Source organism: Cryptomeria japonica, chromosome 7 (genome assembly GCF_030272615.1).
Source record: "Cryptomeria japonica chromosome 7, Sugi_1.0, whole genome shotgun sequence".
NCBI lineage: Eukaryota > Viridiplantae > Streptophyta > Pinopsida > Cupressales > Cupressaceae > Cryptomeria > Cryptomeria japonica.
Window position 1 is genome coordinate 570,699,070 of NC_081411.1, and position 23,595 is coordinate 570,722,664.

At 35.5% G+C, this 23,595-nt stretch overlaps 1 protein-coding gene across 2 annotated transcripts in view; it reads right to left on the reverse strand.

The window, feature by feature from the left end:
- The window catches only part of LOC131073092 (uncharacterized), a 120,166-nt gene that overhangs the window by 60,615 nt on the left and 35,956 nt on the right, over window positions 1–23,595 (reverse strand). For both annotated transcript variants that reach the window (XM_058009455.2, XM_058009456.2), the window contains exon 10: window positions 11,415–11,540. In XM_058009455.2, the coding sequence (XP_057865438.2) occupies window positions 11,415–11,540 (126 nt within the window). The remainder of the gene's footprint in view (window positions 1–11,414; window positions 11,541–23,595) is intronic.

Sequence of the window (23,595 nt, forward strand, 5' to 3'; positions counted from 1 at the left end):
GTGGATTTTCTTCCACACGTGGACCCTTTGTGAGATGAGGTTTTTGTTAATGGGTCCCACCATTCACCAAGTGGCTCAATGATAGGTAAATGTTAGGTGGACAATAAAATCTTTTTGATTGGTCGATGAAGCAAGAGCATACATATCAGATAAGATTTTCCATTCTGAGCAGCACACAGAAACGGAAGTAAATGCTAGGCAGAGTTGCAATTAAAAATATATTCTCGAAATGAGAATTGTGCACAAGATAAAATCTTATCTCTAAGATTGCTGAGAATAGAAGGAATGTGCAATTTAATATGATCAGTTGTAGACAGAGATGAAGAGACTTATACTGCAAAAGGTAGAGTTGCTCCAGAATGATCTGAAAATATTCGAATGGGATGCAAAATCCAAGATTACTAAGAATAGTAATCTATGCTCAGAGATACAATCCGATTTGAGACGGATTCCAAGGGGATCATTTATAATTGACGGCTAGTTGTCTGGACAAACTGTTCAGAGGATCAAATCAACAGGCAGATTGGATTTCTCCAATGTCGAGAAGATTAATTTTTTAATTCATTCTTGGAGGGAAGACTCTTGGTGACCATAAACTTCAAGGGTTAGTGCTCCTTGGGCTGGTGCCCTAAAACATGTTGTAATCAGTTTTCATTGTGAAGTTGGATTGGAGCAGTAGACTCCAGCAGCATTTCTCACCAAGGTTTTTCCCCATCATGGGTTTTCCCCGTATATCTATGTGTTATGTGGTCTGCCTCTTGTTTGCATAATCTGCAAGTTTTTGGAAATGGCACAACTTGATTTAAAGTTTTAAATTACTCATTATCACTGATTCACCCCCCTCTCAGTGATCATTTGTGTTCTTCAATTAAGTGGTTAATGACTGATGCATATGACAGCGATTAATGAGTTAATATGGCAGTGTTAATAAGCTAATATGACAGCAACTATCTAATAAAGAGCAGCCTTATGTGAAGAAAGGTATACATAATCAAGACAAAGGCATATGAATATAAATAAAGAAAATATCACAGTCTAAATTATTATGAGGAGAGATTAACATTCATAAGACAATGAAAGTTTTTGAAAATAGCACATAAAGACAAATTTTGTCTTATATAAATGGAGAACTTAAAAGTGCAGCGATCAAAGTAAGGCAGCGAATAAGACAAAAATAATATAATGTAATGTCCCCTTTTCTTCGAGTGATAATTAATTAATTAAATGTTAAATAGTCCTCAAGTCCTATGGGATTATTTAAATTTAATTAATTAGCAGCTGGACATACTTTATTTTATAAAGTGACTTTATAATAATGTCAATTACAAATTATAAAGTAAAGTCACTTTTGAGGAGAAAAGTAAATTAAAAGATAAATAAAATGAAGTATTACTTTCAAAAATAAAAGGAGGAAAAAGTGCAATGAGGATTCATTCTTGAGTTGTTATTTTCAAAAAAACTTTTCCTTGAGAGCTTGAGAGCTTTAGCTTGCAGGTTCAGTAAACCCTAGGACGAAAACCCTAGAGGATTTGGCTATTTGGACGGAAACCCAGATCAGCCCACTTGGTGAATTCATCTCAAAATGTTGTGCTTCATTATTCAATTTGGAGAGATTTGTGGAGTTTCAAAGTCATATCTTTGCAGGTTGAAATATTATCGTAAGGGGTTTGAGCAACTTTATGTCATTCTGGTATGTACAAACCTATTGATAGGTTTGATGTGTAATGGCAGATTTTTGAGTTGTATTTGGGCATGTTTGGCCTATGTATTTGGATGTAATTGCATGTTTAGAATCTCTGATTTGTAGCAGCAGACTGAATAATCCTGAAATCAGATTTGTTCCATATATATGTTTGCATTTTTTATGTCATGTATGGTTGGATGAAATCTTGATTGAAGATATTATCATAAGGGATCATTATTGGCATATGTGTTTGCTGTCCACATTTGTTGTAACCAGAAATATAAATCAGAATTCTAGGGTTTGGAGCAGAAAACTAAAATGCAAAGAATTACCTATGGCAGAATTGAGGAAATTATTTTCAGAATTATAGTGCATATCCTATCTGGGATATTTCAGTGGTATCAGAGTTGGTGATCTTGCTAGCGTGTTGGGATTTCAAGGTTGCATGTTAATTTGGTGACTACCCAGATCTTGCATGTTAGTTTTGGCGACTGCCCAGATAGTTGCATGTTGATTTTGAGTGTTGCATACTGCTTCTAATCAGTTGCATGTCATAATTTATGGTTGCATGTTGCTTCTAATCAGCTGTATGTCAAAAATTATGGTTGCATGTTGCTTCTAATCAGCTGCATGTCAGTTTGAAATCAGTTGTTTCAGCCACATACAACAAGTTTATAAAAGGTCACAACAATGGGTAGAGTTATAGATGGAAGAATGCCACCTACTTTCCTTCCGAAATCAACGTCACATACAGCAGGTGTAAAAAAAGTTACAACACTGAATAAAGGTGGAACAAGTCCATCAAGAAAGGATAGAAGGGATAGTATAAGTCCACAAAGAAATGATCGACATATGGACGAGCTTATGAATGGTATGAATGACTTCTTTCAAGCATTTCAAAAATATCAATCAGATATGTTATTATTGTTTGAGAAATTGCTTTTGGAGGAAGAAGCTAAGAAGATGGATAAGAGGCATAACAACGATGAACACATTGAAGTCACTAAAGATGAGCATATAGATCATTCCAATGTTGAGAATTCACTTGAAGAAGAGGCACATGAAACTTGTGGGAGCTATGGTAATGCTGCTGAAAGGGAGGAAGCTAATTCTGATTTGGTTATGCATAGTAACAACGCTACATTAATTTTCCAAGAACCGTTACTTGAACATGCATCTACAAATGTGGATGTTGTGACTAATAAGGATGACAAAATAGTAGCCATGGGTACAAATTCAGATTTAAGCAATGTTGAAAGAGACATTGTTCATACATATGAAGGTTGTGTGGATCAAAGACTTCTAGCACAGCATGATTTGAATGATCAATCTATGGTTGAGGAAGAATATGTGGAAGAGTGTGTGGAAAAGAACATTATTTCAGATTGGAAAGACCTAACCCATCACAGAGAACTCAAGGAATCCACCTATGTTTCAGCATCACGCCATCATGACTCTTGGGTGGGGCATGTTAGTTTTTAGTGATCAGACTGAATGTAAATAACTGAAACTGAAAATGCAACACATAACAATACAAAACAACACAAGAACAACACAGCAATACCCTGGGAAAACCTCCCTCTTGGAGGAAAAACCCAGCAACAAGATTCAGATCAAATTATATTAATGTCAAGGGATAGCCAAGTACAAATTCGCCCACTTAGGGCATGAACAAACTGACTTATCTGAATCTTGAATTCTGATCCGAATTTGACTTGTCCTTCAATCTGATGATAATCGCAACCTTTGACTGGATTCACGCAGCTAGAATGAATTTGCTATTCTCCAAGGTGAGTTCGCTGACCCCAGAGTATAATGGCAGGCCCTCAATGTATATTCGTTGTGTCTTGAATTGCTTGCAAATCAGATCGCTGAATTGGATGAATGCATGAGTGTATTTAGAATGGATTACATCGCCTTGTTTATATAGGAGATACAAGTAACTTATTTGCCTTAGTCGGCTATAATAAACTTGGCGCCAAAATACAATAAATTCGAATTTTGTTTACAAGTTACATGAATAGGTCTTGACCTATCATGTCATCACAAGTTACATGTTGCCTTAGCACGTTACACCCAAATAGGACCAATCTCATATTGTAATCGCTTTAAGTTATTAAATTTTAATTGCCACTAGGCAACATTAAAATTTAATCAAGTATAATCCGAACTGGCTATTTATTTTCAATAGGGCATAACGCTTCAAAAGAGGAATTTGGTGAAGAAGAGGTCAAGGAGGTAGCTGATTTTGAGAGGCATGACTTTGAATGCAAATCAGGAAAATAATTCTCTAAGGCAGCCACACCTGTGGGGCAACTTTCACATGAAGATGCAAATTTCAGTCATGAGATAGGTGCTACAACTTTAGGATCAATTAACAATGAGGTGCATAAGAAGGAGATCGTAGATGTAAGCTGCTTGAAAGGTATGACTGCCCTCAATAAGTTTGATATTACTTGTTTTGTACACATGATTACATTGGAGGAATACTTGTTAAGATCACATGAGGCATATTGTCTTAGAGAGCTGATTATAAAGACTAAGAGATTGCCTAATAGGAAGATCTTACAATTTGATAATGTTTGGTTTGTTTTGCATACTACACCATGGAGTTGGTTAGTAATGAAAAACAGAACAGCTTTAGCAGCTAGGAATTTATGTTATTGCAGCAGGAGACACCTCATAGACCAGCACTCATGGAGGAATAATTTTCCCTCAAAAAAGATACAAGAAAGAGCAATGAAGACACCTTGGAAAGGTTCTGGTTTTTTTGAGTTGGGACAGCAATCTTGTGATGTCACATGTGCACAAATCCAAGAAGGATAGTGGTGACAAGAAGTGTAGCATGGTAGACATTCATGAGTGGATAGATAAGTATGAGGTAAAGGTTGAAACCTCAATTTGCCAACAATCTGATTTTTTACTAGCAGTTGAAGAAGGGCATGAATCAATTTGTGATGTTGACAATTTCATTGAGGTGTATCATGATTTTATGGGTGATATGTTTAGTGGATCAACCATTCATGCTTTGACTTTGGGTATTAATGGAGACAACTACAATACAACTATGGAATTGTCACCTATTTCATATGCTTATTCAGTTGTTTATTGGTTGGGTTGTGACATAATTTTCATGGATTCATGGTTGACACGTGGCTGTCCTACATGGTTGTACATTGCATTTTCTGATATATCTGGGTCTACATCAGTTTTGGGGTTGGATTGGAGTTTATGGAGACACGTTCACTTGATAGGTAAGGTGTATGAGATGGGTTTCTTTCTCATGCATGGGTATGCAGACATCATTGCCTTCACTTTAGTTGCTGGTCTGATTTATAACAGCAGCCTTGAGGTTGGAAAGTAGAACAGGTCTTGAGAGGAGTTCTCAGTTTGTCACACACCTTGGGACAGCAGCCTATGATAGCATATATGAAGGCAAACTTGGAAGATACAAAATAAAGGTGAGTCTCATGTTGATGGTCAGCCATCTCCCATCTTTACATGGTTACATTCATCTTGTTGTTATGCAAGAACATGTGATAAAAAATTGAAGAACAACATTGCATACAAGGTTTGACATTATGCCTTTGTTACATAACAATATCATTCCTTGATCACACTTGGAGAGTATATGTGGTAAATGAAGAAGACATCATGGAGCATGTAGAGGACAATAGCACTTCATGTTTGAACCTTTGGGTTTTGAGTTACATTACAAGGATAGAGGGTTTTTGAGCATGGGATTTTCAGCCATAGTTCATTGGGTTAGTGTTCTCACAATGGTGATAGATGGTTGTTTCAAACTATTGATCACAAAGACTTCAAATTGGTTTTTTAGGACAAGAGCTGGTTGGAGGATTTGGAAAGATTGGGATCATTCTTCCTTTGTTCGAGGTTGGCATAGTGATGAGATTCCATCATCCTATGTCAATAGAGGTACTTGCAGCATCATTTTGAGTGGGATTTCCAGCAGCCTATGGTGGATTGAAATGACTGATTGTGCACTTGTTATGATAATTTCTCACATCCATGGGAACTCATTCAAATTTAGATGGATATTTGGCATTGGTGGCATGATAAGAGACATCTATTCCTCCACTTTTCGTTGGTGTGAGAGCATGCTGAATTGGGATCCTGGCATTGGCATGTTTGGTGCACTACTTCATTGGGATCATGATGAGTTGCTTCACAACTTTGGGCATAATGATGTTTATATCAGAGTGGAGCAGAGGAAGCTTGAAGGAGATACACATGGGAAGACATACCAAGGTCCTAGATTAATTTGGGATCCAAGTATTGGCTAGAACATTTAAGCTTAATGCAGATTTGATACATGTGATTGCTTGAGGACAAGCAATATTGGGTTGGGAGGACTGTAATGTCCCCTTTTCTTCGAGTGATAATTAATTAATTAAATGTTAAATAGTTCTTAAGTCCCATGGGATTATTTAAATTTAATTAATTAGCAGCTGAACCTACTTTATTTTATAAAGTGACTTTATAATAATGTCAATTCAAATTATAAAGTAAAGTCACTTTTGAGGAGAAAAGTAAATTAAAAGAGAAATAAAATGAAGTATTACTTTCGAAAATAAAAGGAGGAAAAAGTGCAATGAGGATTCATTCTTGAGTTTTTATTTTCAAAGAAACTTTTCATTGAGAGCTTGAGAGCTTTAGCTTGCAGTTTCAGTAAGCCCTAGGACGAAAACCCTAGAGGATTTGGCTATTTGGACAGAAACCCAGATCAGCCCACTTGATGAAGTTATCGATGAATTCACAGTTGTGCTTTATTATTCAATTTGGAGAGATTTGTGGAGTTTCAAAGTTATATCTTTGCAGGTTGAAATATTATCGGAAGGAGTTTGAGCATCATTTTATGTCATTCTGGTATTGATAGGTCTGATGTGTAATGGCAGATTTTTGAGTTGTATTTGGGCATGTTTGGCCTATGTATTTGGATGTAATTGCATGTTTAGAATCTCTGATTTGTAGCAGCAGATTGAATAATCCTGAAATCAGATTTGTTCCATATATATGTTTGCATTTTTTATGTCATGTATGGTTGGATGAAATCTTGATTGAAGATATTAGCATAAGGGATGATTATTGGCATATGTGTTTGCTGTCCACATTTGTTGTAACCAGAAATATAAATCAGAATTCTAGGGTTTGGAGCAGAAAACTAAAATGCAAAGAATTACCTATGGCAGAATTGAGAAAATTATTTTCAGAATTATAGTGCATATCCTATCTGGGATATTTCATATAAGACAACAAAGACAGCTATTGGAATAAGAAGACAAAGCAGAAATTAAAGTCTTTAGAAGGCAGCAATTACTTTAATAAAGAAAAGATAAAGGCACAAAAGACAAAAGTCATATAAGACAAAATTGTAGAGAAAGGATATACATCATTTATTGGATTTGTGATCAGACTTGTGAAGGAAAGAATTACATCATCCAAAGTTAAATTTGAGAAGGAGAGTTGTGATCAGAAGAAGACAAAGCAGCAATTAAAGTCTTCAGAAGGCAGCGATTACTTTAATAAAGAAAAGACAAAGGCACAAAAGACAAAAGTCATATAAGGCAAAATTGTAGAGAAAGGATATACATCAGTTATTGGATTTGTGATCAGACTTGTGAAGGAAAGAATTACAAGAGTTGTGATCAGACTTGTGAAGGAAAGATTTACATCATCCAAAGTTAGATTTGTGGTTAGATTTATATACAAATTTGTGAAGAAGAGGATATATATGAATAAGAAGATAATTAGAGATTCCTTTTATGGAAGACCAGATATAAAAGTCATTTGGAGCTGTCACTAATTAAAGATCCATGGCAGATCTAGTGCCTAATTTAAACCATACTTAGGATCACAATTTGCATCACTTCGAAGCAGACCTTATGGCAGACCTGGAGCAGTTGTATAAGGTAGTTTTGGAGCCAAGTTCTAGAAGGAGCTTTTTGTGCAGATTTGAGAGCAGTTTTAAAGAGGTTTTTAAGGCAGATTGTTGGAGAATTTTTTAGCCAATTTGTGAAGGAGAATTAGATCTGATTCAAAAAGAAAAATAAGTAATCATCACTTTATTCTTTTGGAAGTTGGTGCCTCATATTCAAGGAGATTGGTGTCTCTTGCTGAGTTGGTGCTCAGTCGTGGGGATTGGTGTCTCTAGTGGGTTGTTGGTGCCTATGAATCATCTAAAGAGGATTGGTGTCTCCTATGGAATGGTGCCTACAAAGATTGTAAGAAATTTCTAATACAAAAGCAATATTTTTTCATGGTTTTCTCCCGCAAGGGTTTCCACATAAATCGTGTGTTTGTAATGTCCCCTTGTTGAAACGTGATTTATTAATAAATAATAATAATAAATTAAAATATTAAAGACATTACAGTGTCCTCCCAAAAAGAGAGACATTACAGTGTTATACTCCTACTATGTAATTGTTGCATCTTATGTTGTTGATATCATGCAATTGATGTGATTCTGGTATTAAGTTTGAAAAAGTAGAAATTAGTATTACCTTGCAATAAATGACTCTTGAGGAAGCATGGTCAATACAAAAGACAAAGGTTAAACATCTTCACATTTGTGATTATGTTGCTTATGCATATAGTTTTGAGTACTAAAAGAAAAAAGCTATATTCTAAGAATAGTAAGTACTTATTTGCTAGTTATAGTTAGCAGCCAAAAGCTTATAGACTTATTTATGTTACTATTAGTGAATTCATAGGTACTAATGATATGCAAGTAAAGACACCTAGGCCATTCTTTTGTAATCCTCCATCAAATTGTAACAATAGTTCTAACCAACATTTAGAATCCAATTATATACTTGGTACTAGGTCTGGTGTTGTAATTTTGTCACATCTTGATTCAATAACACAAGGCATCGAGTTTCGACAGGGCACATAGCAAGATAATGATCATCCATCCCTAGCCCCACATCAACCTCAATTATCTAATTTAGATAGGTTGATGCTTTGAAAGGTGTTGCTCCAACACCTCTATCTCAAAAGTAGAAAGACCTAGGTGGTATTACACGGTACATCAGATTGCAAGGTGTGTGACAAGATGAACCTTCCCAACAAAATGCATAGCCCAAAAGCCCAACAAATCAGCTTGTAGATTCATGTGAATTTTTCTCACTCATGGACCTTATATCAAGTGCATAAGATAATTACTTTTTCTGAAGTCGAAAGAAAACCAGAATAACCAGAATCACAAATGCATGTTCACGAAGTAAGCAATGCATTGGATGTAAATGGATGTATAAGGTGACATGTGTGGTACATAGTACTTTGGATAAGTCTAAGGCCCATCTTTTTACCAAAAGCAATTCACAGCAATGGCATAGTTCCAAAACTCAGATTCAGCAGCCCAAATTTTGACTCCAAAATGGGACTTGGCAAAATTTGGCCCAAATAAAATTAAAACAATTACACAAAAATATTGAAATTGATGTGTTTAAAGAACACAGGTAATAAATCAAAGATCCAAAATTTCAAAGTTTTAAAGTCAGATGCATTATTATTACTATGAATTATAAATAATAATAAATAAAACAATCTACATCCTTTGCAAATGCCAACAAGAATGATACCTACAATTAAGAAAATTGATTCAGACACCCACCCACAACTGTAAATCCCTTTTCTATGCTGTGCATGATGGCCTACAATCAGGATCTTCAAGCATGAGTGGTATTTATCCTCTGTAGATCGTGTCTTTTCCTTGGATGGCAAAAAAAGTGATTGATATTCTGTGGTATTAACTATGTTTGTGAAGATTGTGACAATGGCTTGTTGGATGCTCTTCCTTTGATTGCTAAAAAAATCCTCAAGAGTGGATTCGGGCACACGGATTTGACAAATTTTGAGCAACTACGCATATGGTTTTCTATTTTAGCCATAGACGAATCTGTTCCTGAAATGTGTGATTCCAACTACAAAAATTGGACTAGTTTTTTGCAAAAACAGCAGAGCCCAATGAGTAATCAACAAAGACTCAATAAATAAATCTGGGCAAATCAATGCATTTTCATTTTGTACTTGCAATTTACACCAATTCCATGCAAGTATTCCAACTATGGCAGAAAGGAATCAACTATGAGCATTTTCTTGAATGGGGATCTCAGTTAGGAGGTTTACATGGTACATCTGAAAGGGTTTTAGGTGCTACATATGTAACATCTAGTGTGCAGGCTGGTTAAATCCTTGTAAGGAGTTAGACAGCCTCATCAAAACCAATCAGCACATACAAGATTCTGCATAAATAAGAAGTTCTGATCTCAATCTATATGTCAACAGTGATGGCACAAATATTGTGATTCTCATTGTCTATGTTGATGATTTAGCAATCGCCAGTACCAAGACCAACGCAATTCAAAAAGAAAAAGAAAATTTGTGCTCAGCTTTTGACATGACAAATTTGAATATTTTGTTGTCAGCTATCTTTTTCAATTCTCATTAAAACTGAAAATAGTCTGATGCAATGAGAAAAAAGAGTACTCCGATATGTCAAAGATCTTCCACATTTTGTACAAGCAGTCTTCAAAGTTCAGACTATCAGGCTACAGACCCTAATTGGGCTTCTTTGGTTGACTCAAAAGAGATCTACTACTGGCTATATTTTTGTTATGAATTCAAGAACTGTTTGGCAAATCAAACTTCAGCATACAATTGCCTTGTCTTCCACTGAAATAGAGTACAAGATAATTGTTAGTGCACATTGTGGGGTTGTATGGTTGCAACAGATCCTACGTGACTTGCAGTTGGATACAACCAAAGCAACTCCATTGTAATATGATTATTATAGTTTTTTTAAACAAAAAAATACATCAATTTTAGACCATAATACCATATACATTAAAGTTCATCATCGCTATATTCGACAATTGGTTCATAGTGAGCACTTCTGTGTTCAGTATTGTGCCATTCAGAAGCAGATTGTAAATATAATGACTAAATCAATTGGGCCTAATAAGTTCGTAAAATTTAGAGAAAAGCTTGGGATTGTCCCTGGCAAGCATTAAGGATAAGATGAGGAGGCCTGGAGGGTATGTGCGGTGTTAGACATAAGGTATTAATGTATGAGACAGTATATTAGTATTTGTAATGCTGTAATTACTTAAGTTATTGTTTAAAACAAAAGTCACAGACTTTCTCACCCATTAATAAATAGGTGTGCAACAAATTCAAACATATGCCCATTTCCCCCATTTCCTTTAGAACCATTAAATAGTAGATCTGAACTTGATCTTCTAATGAGGAATTTCAAAGTGTGTGGGCTTCCACCCACATAGCCCATTGATTGCTTGCATTCAGGTGCCCCTTTCTGGATTCACAATTCATAGCAACTCTCTGCATCGAGGTCGCATCAGTGTTTTGGATTTCCATTTGGGAAACTGTAGTTATATCATGAAACACCACCATAAATATTTTCCTTGACAGAATCCACAGAAAAAGGTAATTATTCAGAGGACACAACAAAGCTTAAAGAAAATGCAGTGTCACAGCTTGACAGAGTCTTTTAAACATCAAGAAATTGTATATGCAAGGAATTAAAACAAATCATAAAAAACAAAGCACGTCATTATAATCATTAAGCCATTCATATTAAGCATGAACATATCTTCTGTGAAACTTCACATGTAGCAGTCTTCCCAATGTACAGTATTATTGCAGTTACCCAAGGGCCAATCTTATCAAATCCAAATATTATGCAACATACCTGGTTTTTTCTGAGCCTTTCAATGTCATACAGTGGTGGCCAGTCTTCCTTTGCAGCCAAAATATGAGCAGCCTCTTTCAAAGGCTGAAGAGCTCCAATCTCATCAAACATCCAAGGGAACACCATCTGCTCCAGCAGGATTGATTCAATCATTTATACATTAGTCCATGGAGAAAAGAAAACTATCACCATATACTAAAATTCATGTCTTACAGTAGACAAATGCTATTTTATGCTAACATTAAATTTGCAGTGAATTCAAAGTTCAATATGCAGCATCTTCTTTCCAGACTTATAAGCAGACCGTGTAGAACAACCCTACAAGGAGTCTAAACACCATGGATTACTGCTTACCTAAGTCACAAGGTTTGTGTTTGTGTTCAAGTTCGACAAAATTTAACTTCAATACAAATTTGTCAAGTGATAAAATCATTAAGAAAAATCATGATTAAATTCGAAGAATATAAATATATTATTTTATTTTTTGTTTTATTGTAAGTCAGAAGTTTTAGGCCGACCCGATCTTGTGGAAAAATTGGGGTACCTCCTCCCTTCATTCATTAACACCTGCAAATAATTCAACCTAGATAACCACATTAGACTTAACAATTTACTATTTAGCTATCAACAGTAGAAGTCTAAGAGATGCTTAGATATATAAACGTTATATTTTTTACTTCAATATCAACATGAGAAGTCTTAGGAGCCACTTGGATATCAACATTACATTACAACTTAGATGTTACATTGGAAGTCTAAGAGTCACACTAAGATATCAACATTAGATCTCAACTTAGGTTTCCATATACAATGTCATTTTGTAGATTTGAACTTGAATCTCCACAATAAGAACCCAATGATTTACCAATTAAGCTCAACCCCTTTGACAATATATTATTTTTAATTTTAAATGAATTTTAAAAACTAAAATTTAACCTAGAAAGCCAGTAATGGCATAGTGTGATGGTTAATTCATGGCATTGTGGTTCTTGCCACCAATGTTCAAACCCCTAGTATCGGATGGTATTATTGAGTATTCATGTTGAGGATGAGGTCCCCCATTTGCAGCCTCGCCAATTCATAGCACTACTCAAAAGTGTTTACCCTTTAAATAAAAGTTAACCTAAAAATACATATAGTAAATATTAGTAAAATATTTAACTTTACACAATTAAATTCTAAATATAAATTTTTTGACTATTGTTTCAACTCTATTTTTTTGATATACTGCCACCACTTACAAATGCATATAATGTATACTGTCATGTCCCCTCCTTGATCGTTATATCGATCCTAAATGAGGCAAGTATTATTATTAATTAATATAATGATTAACAAACGAATGATTATTTGAAATTTATTTGTTTATTAAATAAGTATTTTAATTAATACATATTAATACTTATTCTTGAAATGTGATAAAGTCAATTATTGAAATGATGTTAAAATATTATAAGAGGAAATAAATCATTAAATATTGATTAATTAAATAAGGTTATTATAAATAAATGATTAAAATGTTAATGTATTTAATATATAAAATAATAAAGGAAAAGTATTATTAAATAAATGATTAAACTGGTAATGTATTTAATATATAATAATAAAGAAAAGTATTATTAAAGTAAATGATTAAAATGTCAATATATTTAATAATAAGAAAAGTATTATTAAATCAACGCTATAAACTAAACTACGAACTATGGAAAATACAAAGGGAACACCCACAATTACCCCCCGCACGAAGTGGTGCGACGGTAATCACAGCCTGGGCTGCGACCACCGTCGCATCCCTTCATGCGGAAGGGACCCGTGGAGGGATGCAACCCTTCACGGGGTATAAGGGAGGACACGGAGAGTTAAGAAGGGAGGTAGGGGGAACATAGGAAAAGAGAAGTGGTTACTGCAGCGTAGACAGAGCAAGGAGGAAGGAAGGACTTCAGCGGAACTGCAGACGACAATTACAGTGTGCGGACTTCAACAGCAGACTGCGATCTGCGTACAGGTAAGAGGAATTAAGATTCATAAGGTATATATGTGTGTGGATGTGTGTACCACACGCACACATATATATTAAAGCATATTTATGAATTCATATATTACTAATGTTTACTTATATGAATGTAGCAATAAAGATAGGTACCCATGTAGAATATGTATGTATATTTAGGATCATTAAAAAGATTAAAGAATATGTAAATATAGATGTAAATTATGGAATGGAAAATAGTAATGAATCGTAAAATGTAATATAAATGTGATTATATGATGGAGGCTATAGGGAGGAAATTCCCTTAGCCTAATGGAGGGATTATGATAATCCCTGGTAGGCAGTATATACTAAATATCTATATGCATATAGGTTATGGCTTGGTTGACAAAGTTCATCCAAGAAGAGACGGATCTGGCCGGTCCTCTCTAGTAGACTTGGATGATGAGATGCATCATCCAAGGCAAGGAATTGATCATATATGATGGTCTTCCTTGGTATGACTTGGGTGTAAGAAATTACATCCAAGACAAAAATCGAATTAACCTTCGATTTCCTGGATGGCTTGGGTGTAAGAAATTACATCCAAGACAGGAATTGAATTAACCTTCGATTTCCTGGATGGCTTGGGTGTAAGAAATTACATCCAAGACAGGAATCGAATTAACCTTCGATTTCCTGGTATGGCTTGGAACCAAGATGGGTTCCAAGAAGGCGAGCTTCACAACCACCTAAGGACATGTCCCAATGCTGCACTCATATCCTTTTTAAGAATTGAGATTAGTGCTAATTAAGTAATTGAACTTTAAATGCAATTAGATTAGTTATGTATATATTTTTGTTGTGTTCTAACAATCTGTTTTGCAGGACAGTGATCTCTAACTAGTAGGGACATTACAGTGGTATCAGAGCATAATCGTGCCATCCTGTGGGACAAAATTACAACATTACTCTTTATATATGTGTGTACTTTTCAAATGAGAAACACCAAATTTATTATGCACGTGCGTTCCTTACCTAGTGGGTATTCATAGGTGTATGGCTCATGTCATAAAGGTTTCATATGTTGCGTGTTCTACGTACTGATGTACATGTATCCTGCTTTAAAGTCTATTGGCATGAATGCATTCGTTTGCACTGAGTACCTTACTTGTATTTATGTGCTTCACATGTATACTTCATACTACATGTGTATGCATTTGAAAGCTTCTTGCCCTAAGTAAATAATTGACAAGGTAATTACAATAGTGTCGTATTAAATTGAATTCTTAACCTAATGATTTCAGTGTTCTGATTCTTCACCTTTCTCTAATGCTTGCAAAGATAGGGAGTGTGTGGGGGAAAGGCTGAATAAATTAGTCACATGACGAAAATGTCCCAAGATAGGTAGCAAACCTTGAGGAAGTTGCATGTAGACTGTGTCATGTGCCCTTGGCACAATAAATCTACCATCTTGTAAGATAGAGGAGAATGAGGAAGAGGAGACTCGTGCAATCTATGAGAGCTAAGCATACAACAAATTAACGACTATTCACCATATTTGATAATATTTTTAACCTTTCATTATGGGTGTCTTGTATGGTTGTTTATGAGAATGCTCAAAGTTGTCATGTCTTCAGCATGTACGCTTCAAGTACTCCTTGCTTATATACTACGTATACTCATGTGTTTTCCTCGTGTCTGTTACACTTGCAGCATGTTTGCCTTGTGTTTTTATGTGTGCCTGAGGACTAATGTGTCTTTAGCATGTTCACTCCATGACCACCTTTTCTTATACATACGTGGTACCTTATGTTCATTTGTGTACTGCTTCAAGCCCTACATGTCTTATGTACATACTTCATGCCTTGAAGGTAGTCTTGTGGATGATTCACCTATATTTCCATATATGATTCATACGTGTGTTTAGGTATATGGTCCATACTCAAATGAAATTATATGTGCTATATACATTCACTTCTTGACTTAAGTGAATTCCTATGTGAACTACATGTTACTTAAGCAAATTCCAGAGTATACTCCATACTTCATATACTACATATATTCCACATGTGTGCTACATGCCTTAATTGTATCCATGCGAATTACATATGTTGCACACCTTGAATGTACTCATATTCATGTGTATTTCCGTATAGGATGAATACCGGTATTGTGCATAAACTTCATGTGTGTTTCATACCTTTACATATGTATACCTTGTGTTTTGTTTTTTTTTACTGGGAGATGATTTAGTTGAGAAATATATTAGTTGCTTGAGGACAAGCAATTTCAGGAAGGATGGACTGTCATGTGCCCTCCTTGATCGTTATATCGATCCTAAATGAGGCAAGTATTATTATTAACCTGAGTTACCGGGTTCGGCCCCCTAGACCCCTGGTACTGGTCCGATACGGTCCTGGTTCGGGGTTCAGGTCCGGTTCGCCTATGGTTCGGACAGGGTTCGTGGTTCACAAGCCTGGTTCAAACCAAGGCGAACCCAAGAGGACCCAAGGTCGAACCCAAGAGGACCCAGGTTGAACCCAAGAGGACCCAAGTCGAACCCAGGGGTCTAACAGCCCAAAAATGGATTTTTTTTTGCAAAATTTATTTATTTTTGAATTCCACCACATAAAAAATTAAAATGACCCTAAAAGTGAGTTTTAAAACATTAACTTGGCTCATTTTACACGCTTCAACATGACTACAAGCAAGGGGAAATGAAGATGTGGGATATGGAGCCAAAACATACTGATTTGGATAAATTCACTTCTTAGCTTGTTGCATTTGATGACTCAGATAGCGAGCAAACTTAAAGCGCAAGAGCAAGTGTCATTGGCATTGGCATTGATTCATCTAATGTCAATGTCAATGATGAGGAGGAGGAGAATGAGGATGACGAATTAGAGAATCCATTTGATGATCAAACTTTAAATTGTTGAAAGTTGAAACAATGATACTTGAATATTTTATCATTTTGATATTAAACTTGATGTATATGATGTTGTTATGGTATGATCATGATGCTATGATTACAAGTTTATGTTGGTTTTGTTGTTTATATGATGCTATGTGACATGTTAATCTTAATTTATGCTTATAGGCTGCATATATATATAATTTACATGGTTTTGTACTAACGAACCCAAACCCATTTTCAAAATTTTGCCGTAACGGTGCCTGAACCCGAACCGGCAACGTAGTTATTAATTAATATAATGATTAACAAACGAATGATTATTTGAAATTTATTTATTTATTAAATAAGTATTTTAATTAATATATATTAATACTTATTCTTGAAATGTGATAAAGTCAATTATTGAAATGATGTTAAAATATTATAAGAGGAAATAAATCATTAAATATTGATTAATTAAATAAGGTTATTATAAATAAATGATTAAAATGTTAATATATTTAATATATAAAATAATAAAGGAAAAGTATTATTAAATAAATGATTAAACTAGTAATGTATTTAATATATAATAATAAAGAAAAGTATTATTAAAGTAAATGTTTTAAATGTCAATATATTTAATAATAAGAAAAGTATTATTAAATCAATGCTATAAACTAAACTACGAACTATGGAAAATACAAAGGGAACACCCACAGGTCCCTTCCGCACGAAGTGATGCGACGGTAATCGCAGCCTGGGCTGCGACCACCGCCGCATCCCTTCGTGCGGAAGGGACCCGTGGAGGGATGCAACCCTTCATGGGGTATAAGGGAGGACACAGAGAGTTAAGAAGGGAGGTAGGGGGAACATAGGAAAAGAGAAGTGGTTACTGCTGCGTAGACAGAGCAAGGAGGAAGGAAGGACTTCAGCGGAACTGCAGACGACAATTACAGTGTGTAGACTTCAACAACAGACTGCGATCTGCGTACAGGTAAGAGGAATTAAGAGTCATAAGGTATATATGTGTGTGGATGTGTGTACCACACACACACATATATATTAAGGCATATTTATGAATACATATATTACTAATGTTTATTTATATGAATGTAGCAATAAAGATAGGTACCCATGTAGAATATGTATGTATATTTAGGATCATTAAAAAGATTAAAGAATATGTAAATATAGATGTAAATTATGGAATGGAAAATAGTAATGAATCGTAAAATGTAATATAAATGTGATTATATGATGGAGGCTGTAGGGAGGAAATTCCCTTAGCCTAATGGAGGGATTATGATAATCCCTAGTAGGCAGTATATACTGAATATCTATATGCATATAGGTTATGGCTTGGTTGACAAAGTTCATCCAAGAAAGAGACGGATCCGGCCGGTCCTCTCTGGTAGACTTGGATGATGAGATGCATCATCCAAGGCAAGGAATTTATCATATATGATGGTCTTCCTTGGTATGGCTTGGGTGTAAGAAATTACATCCAAGACGGGAATCGAATTAACCTTCGATTTCCTGGATGGCTTGGGTGTAAGAAATTACATCCAAGACAGGAATCGAATTAACCTTCGATTTCCTGGTATGGCTTGGAACCAAGATAGGTTCCAAGAAGGCGAGCTTCACAGCCGCCTAAGGACATGTCCCAATGCTGCACTCATATCCTTTTTAAGAATTGAGATTAGTGTTAATTAAGTAATTGAACTTTAATTGCAATCAGATTAGTTATGTATATATTTTTGTTGTGTTCTAACAATATGTTTTGCAGGACAGTGATCTCTAACTAGTAGAGACATTACATATACCCTAAAATTATCAAACAATACAAACTATGTAAACACTCCATATGCACAAAATGCTAAGCAAAAGCCTGAATGAACATGCTCTTTAGATTTGGGGAAGTTATTACTATTATTAACTTTAAAACTAATTAAAAATTAATTGTTAAACTTAAAACTAATAAGAAAAACTAAGACAAAAAGCATAAAGCTAAAACAAAAGACTCACAAGCACTTAGCATGACTACACCTGATCAAAGTGCAGCCCCACAAGCCTCTAGGATCATTGCGACTGCCTTGACAATCTTTAGAACTTCCATGCTCTCCTCCACAACAATCACACCTTCCACATAAGACTTTGTATCACGTGCCTCATTGTGCATGACTTTGCATAGCCTCACATGCACACCTAGTGACATTAAAAAATCTAAACACATAGATTTCTCTAGTCATGAAACAAAATGCCAACCATCATGAGACTCACCAACAAGCAATTAGAAGGTTAGTGTTTCAAGACAAGCCATTACAACTTCATTATTGTAACTATAACATAATATACATATGTGTTCATCTCTTGCATTATTAGTAAGAGGACAAATTACTAGATAATCGTAGGCAAACCAATTTGATACATTTGCCCCTTTCCAATCACAAAGATTCTTCAGTTATTGACCCACAATCTATAACAGTAGTCGTACCCTATTCATTTTTTATTTTGCATAGTACCATACATATTTGCTAAAGCCTTTAGATTGCATATGTGGATTGTGTGTTGGTCTATTAAATTCTTGTTTTCCTCCACAATCTATAAACCCATCTTTCTCAAGATTGTTTTGTAACCCAAAGCACTTGGGATCCAAATCATTGGTCTCAAACCAATGCTTCAAACATGTCAATACAAATGTGTGCACAAAAATAGAAGAAAGGTTGTTCACTAGATTAATTTTATGAGATAATAGATGAACATCACAACAAGAGGGAAATGAGTGATGCAAAGAAAAAATTAAAATTGTCTTCAAAATTTAAAGAAGATCAACATAGCCTTGGAAGAACGACACTTAAACTCTTCAAACGATTCTATGAACTCATATGTCAGCTTGTACCAATGCAACAATGCATTGAACAACTTGTTCCCACACATCCCCAAAACCCATTTACAATACATGTCAACCTAGATATTCCGACTTTCAAAGGTAAAATTGAGGCTACAATGTTGGATGACTAGGAATGACATTGGGAAGCATATTTCACTATCAATCACTTCATTGTTTATTGCTCTATCTAATAAAATGAATATATGAATTAATAATAGAGATGACAATACATAACAGATACAAAAGTAAAGTATATATTTATTTACACGTGAAATCATTACAAAAGAAGATGAGAAATGATCAGCCAAGGATTAGAGTTGATTCGACTAGATCATACTACTTTCCTTGACAATAAACAATCTATTTAAGGATCCAACATGCCAAGAGCAACACGACCATTAGCCACCCGATTCTTATAAATACCCTTAGCTGACAAACACTTGATACATAGTCGATTAACCCATATTATCAAGACATAATAATAGACATTATAAATTGACTAGATCATCCCCCCAAAAAGAAAATGTCATCTTCCAAATGACAAGTAAACATCAAATAACATCAAGGAAGACTTTCCAAACTGATGTCGATATTGGTAAATCAAATCAAGGTGGTAGGGGTTTGGGTGCACATCATTTTCATGCTTTTCTAAGAGGAAAAGAACAATGTTGACAAAGCAAAAAATAGAGATTTTGAAGTATTTAACCAATGTATGTCAATATGTGAATAATGCTTCAGACCAGCTTCTTTCCACAAAGTGGTAATAATAACTACTTGGTTGATTGGAGGGTCTTATAGTCTTCAGATTTTGATGGTGTCATACAATGGCAAGGCGTATAATTGATGAATATTGGGCAATGGAGATTTGCTTTGGTAGTCATACGATATAAGGAGGTTGTACATGGCAACAATGTTTCCTAAATAATCTACTTTACCATACTATTGCAAAATCACACTCCTTGATGTTGATAGGCGAGTTCAATATTCGTGCAATTGCAGAATTACTTTGTTGTATGATAAGAATATATTACTTTATTTTTCATACAATGCAAATGGACGAAGAAGTTAGTTGTACGATGCAAAGATTTCGTACACAGGAGGAACAGTGTAGCATATCACCAATGCAGGAAGTTGCAAACGTCATGCGATGTAGATAGTTGTAGGGTCTATACAACAAGAAGTTTGTAGATGTCATACAATGTAATAGACAGCAAGGCTTGTACAATGGCAAGGAATGAGATATGTAGCACTGTACTATTAGAAAATCGTACCCTTCTCCTTGTCGCATGACATACCTCACTCTTGGCCCTACAAACGAGATATATCATACACCATGCACTTGAAGTCTGTAATGTCCCCTTCTCAGCAGTAAGCAAGTCAGTGGCCATTAGCCTATCTCGGAGACCCGTAGGCTAACTGGAAGTGGAAAATTAGTGTTTCCTATTTTCTACGAGGACTCCTCGCAATTTTTAGGGATGTTCTGGTTGGAGTTTGGCAAAATGAATCAAGATTTCCTTCTGGGTTTTCTGTAAGCTTCACAGAGGTATGACATGCAATCAATTCAGGGGAGTTTGCAGAACTTACTATTTTTAGTAAGTTGATGTCAGTTGTCATGATTACTGGGTTTTTCTAGGTTTCTCGAGTTGAGCCATAGGGTTCAAAGAACAATCTTTTTCGTGAAGTTTCTTGGACTTATTATTTTTAGTAAGTACTATATCTAACAATTCTATTCTTGGTAGGTTCAGTTGTTCAAGTCAGTTGACTTAGTCTCAACTCGTTTTGGCAATAATCAGTATTTGGAAGGGAAAAAGTATTCTTTTTAATAAAAAAATACTTTAATTATCCTTGGCCTAGGTGTAATTGGTGTTTTGACTTAAGGGGTTCGACATGGTACTTTAATCAAAAAATATAACTTAAGTGAATGGAGCAATTTTGTGCCTAAGTTATATTATTCCTCTAAAGTCATTTTTGGAGCGCCCACTTTACACTTTATGTTATAAACTATTATTTATCCAAAGTGGCGATTTTGTGGTGAAATTTGCATTGGGCGAACTTTGCCTAGGAGGTGAAATGAAGTGAAATGAAATGAATGGTATTTTGGGCACCATGTTAAGGGATTTGAATTTGAATTTGGCTTGACAAAAGTTATAAATTGAAGCCTTGGGCTCTCATTTTATCCATCCATGAAATTTGTATAACGAAGTGCTGCCGGAATCGTGCCAGACTTGTGCTTCGAAGTTGCGAGCTTCCTAGCCTGTGTCAGTTTCGTGCTTGAGATATAGCACCTAGTTGTGGAGAGACTATTTCTCATTTATAGGAATAGATAGAGCATATTGAGAATGGATTGCATCAATTGGTTTTCCAATTTCTGTGTGAGTTTGAGTGTTTCCAGGTTACTGGATGGCGTCATGGCTGAAGCATATTTTCACTCCTAAGTCTCTGTGCGGGCTCTTGTTGATTCTAGGTATTGGCTCTAATTATTTCTATAGCATATTTTCACTCCTAAGTCTCTGTGCGGGCTCCTGTTGATTCTAGGTATTGGCTCTAATTATTTCTATAGCATATTTTCACTCCTAAGTCTCTGTGCGGGCTCCTGTTGATTCTAGGTATTGGCTCTGATTATTTCTATGCACTGGGCGATGGACTTTGTAAGTTTTCGGCATCTAATTTTGAGTCTTCAATTTTTAAATGCAAATCATACCTTTTCAGCCTAGCCGTACTTTTTAGGGGGTGCATTGGGATGTGTGTTGTTTGTCTAGGGTCATGTTGCTGTTGTATTCCAGTTTGTACTTGGTCACTTAATGCATATTGTCAATGTGGTGTGTTGGGGGGTGATTTGAGGGAGTTTTGAGTGAGTTAGAAGCATTTTGGTGTGGATTGGTGTTGCTGGTTATGCATTTCCAGCCTGCTGTCTTTATATCAGATTTTTGAAAGTTAGATTTTGAGTGAGTTCTTGAGAGTGTGAATTGTTTGGGTTGTTAGAGGATGTTTGGAGTTCTTGTTGCAACTGTCAATTCTTAATCAGCACTTGGTTGTCCAATTATATATTCATTGTAATGCTGGTTAGTATTACTAACAGCAACTTTTTGGCTTTCTGCTGTCCCACTATCTGAGTGGGAGAGAATGGCCAGGCCGCCTATCTTGGATTAGCAATATTTCATAAATTTTGAAATCTTTGTAATGAATTGTAAAGCTGGTTAGTAGTACTAACAGCTATCCTCTTGGATTTCTCATTGTTCCCACTACATAAGTGGAAGAGGCTGACTAGCCACCTATATTTGCAATTTGTAATACTATCCTCCCGCTGCATAAGCGGTTGAGTTGATTGTAATGTTGTCCTCCCCCTGAATAAGCAGTGAGTTGATAGTAATTTCCATTTCTAGTCCTCCCGCTAAACAAGCGGTTGAGTGATTGCATTCTTCAATTCCTTGGCTTGTCTTTGGTTGGTTTACTGCCAAGTGATTGCATTGTTTTCAATATCCCGCTGTATAAGCGGAAGGGGCTGGCTTGCCGACCAAGTTTGTAATCAATTTCAGTTTCTAGCATCTAATGATCCCCTCTACACTGCATGCTCTCACCCTCCCAGATTGGGCTCTCGGTGATCCAAAGGTGGAAAGGGTTACACTTACAGCAGCATTTGGATTTCATTTTCTAACCCTAACGGGTGTTTGTGTTGATTGAAACTGAAAATAATTGAAAAACAATTATGGGGGATATTACAAAGTCATCATACAACACAAAGGAACTAAGAGAACCATTGTACAATGTGAGAGGATGTTGGCCATACAATGCAAGAGAGTGTTGGTTGTACAATGCAAAAGAATGATGTTCATACAATGTACCCTAGCCATATGACAATCTTTTAATGTAGTTGGGCTTTGTAATCAAACTTTTTAATGCAATAGAGCCTTTTATGTAATCAGGTTTTGTTGTTTGGCTTTTTATGTAATCAGTCCTAGTAGTATGTAACACATTCTCCTTTTGTGTTGCTTGTGTGTTTCAAAACACTTTCATGGAAGACTCTAGGTTTGTTGACTACAAGTTCGTGACAACTTTGGATAAGGCAAAAGAGCTCCATGATACTCCATTTGCAAATACAATCTCTTATAGGAAATTAAGATGCACTTTCCATGTTAACAACCAAACTATTGTTGGCATTACCCTTGTGGTCCATTAGCTATAACCGATCTAAGGGATCCTAAATGGACCACCTTGCATATTGTGTTTCTGTTATTTGCTTTTGCCCTCCTTGTTCTATCTTCGCCAAAAATCCCAAGTCAAAAAAACTCAAATTTGGTTAAATGTTGAACTTGTTGAGGTTTCAAGCTTCCGCATACCTTCAAATCTACATGCCATTGCCATCAACTCCATGCCCCATCTCGCTCAATTTGGAAAAATTAGATAAGTTTCCCTATCAAGC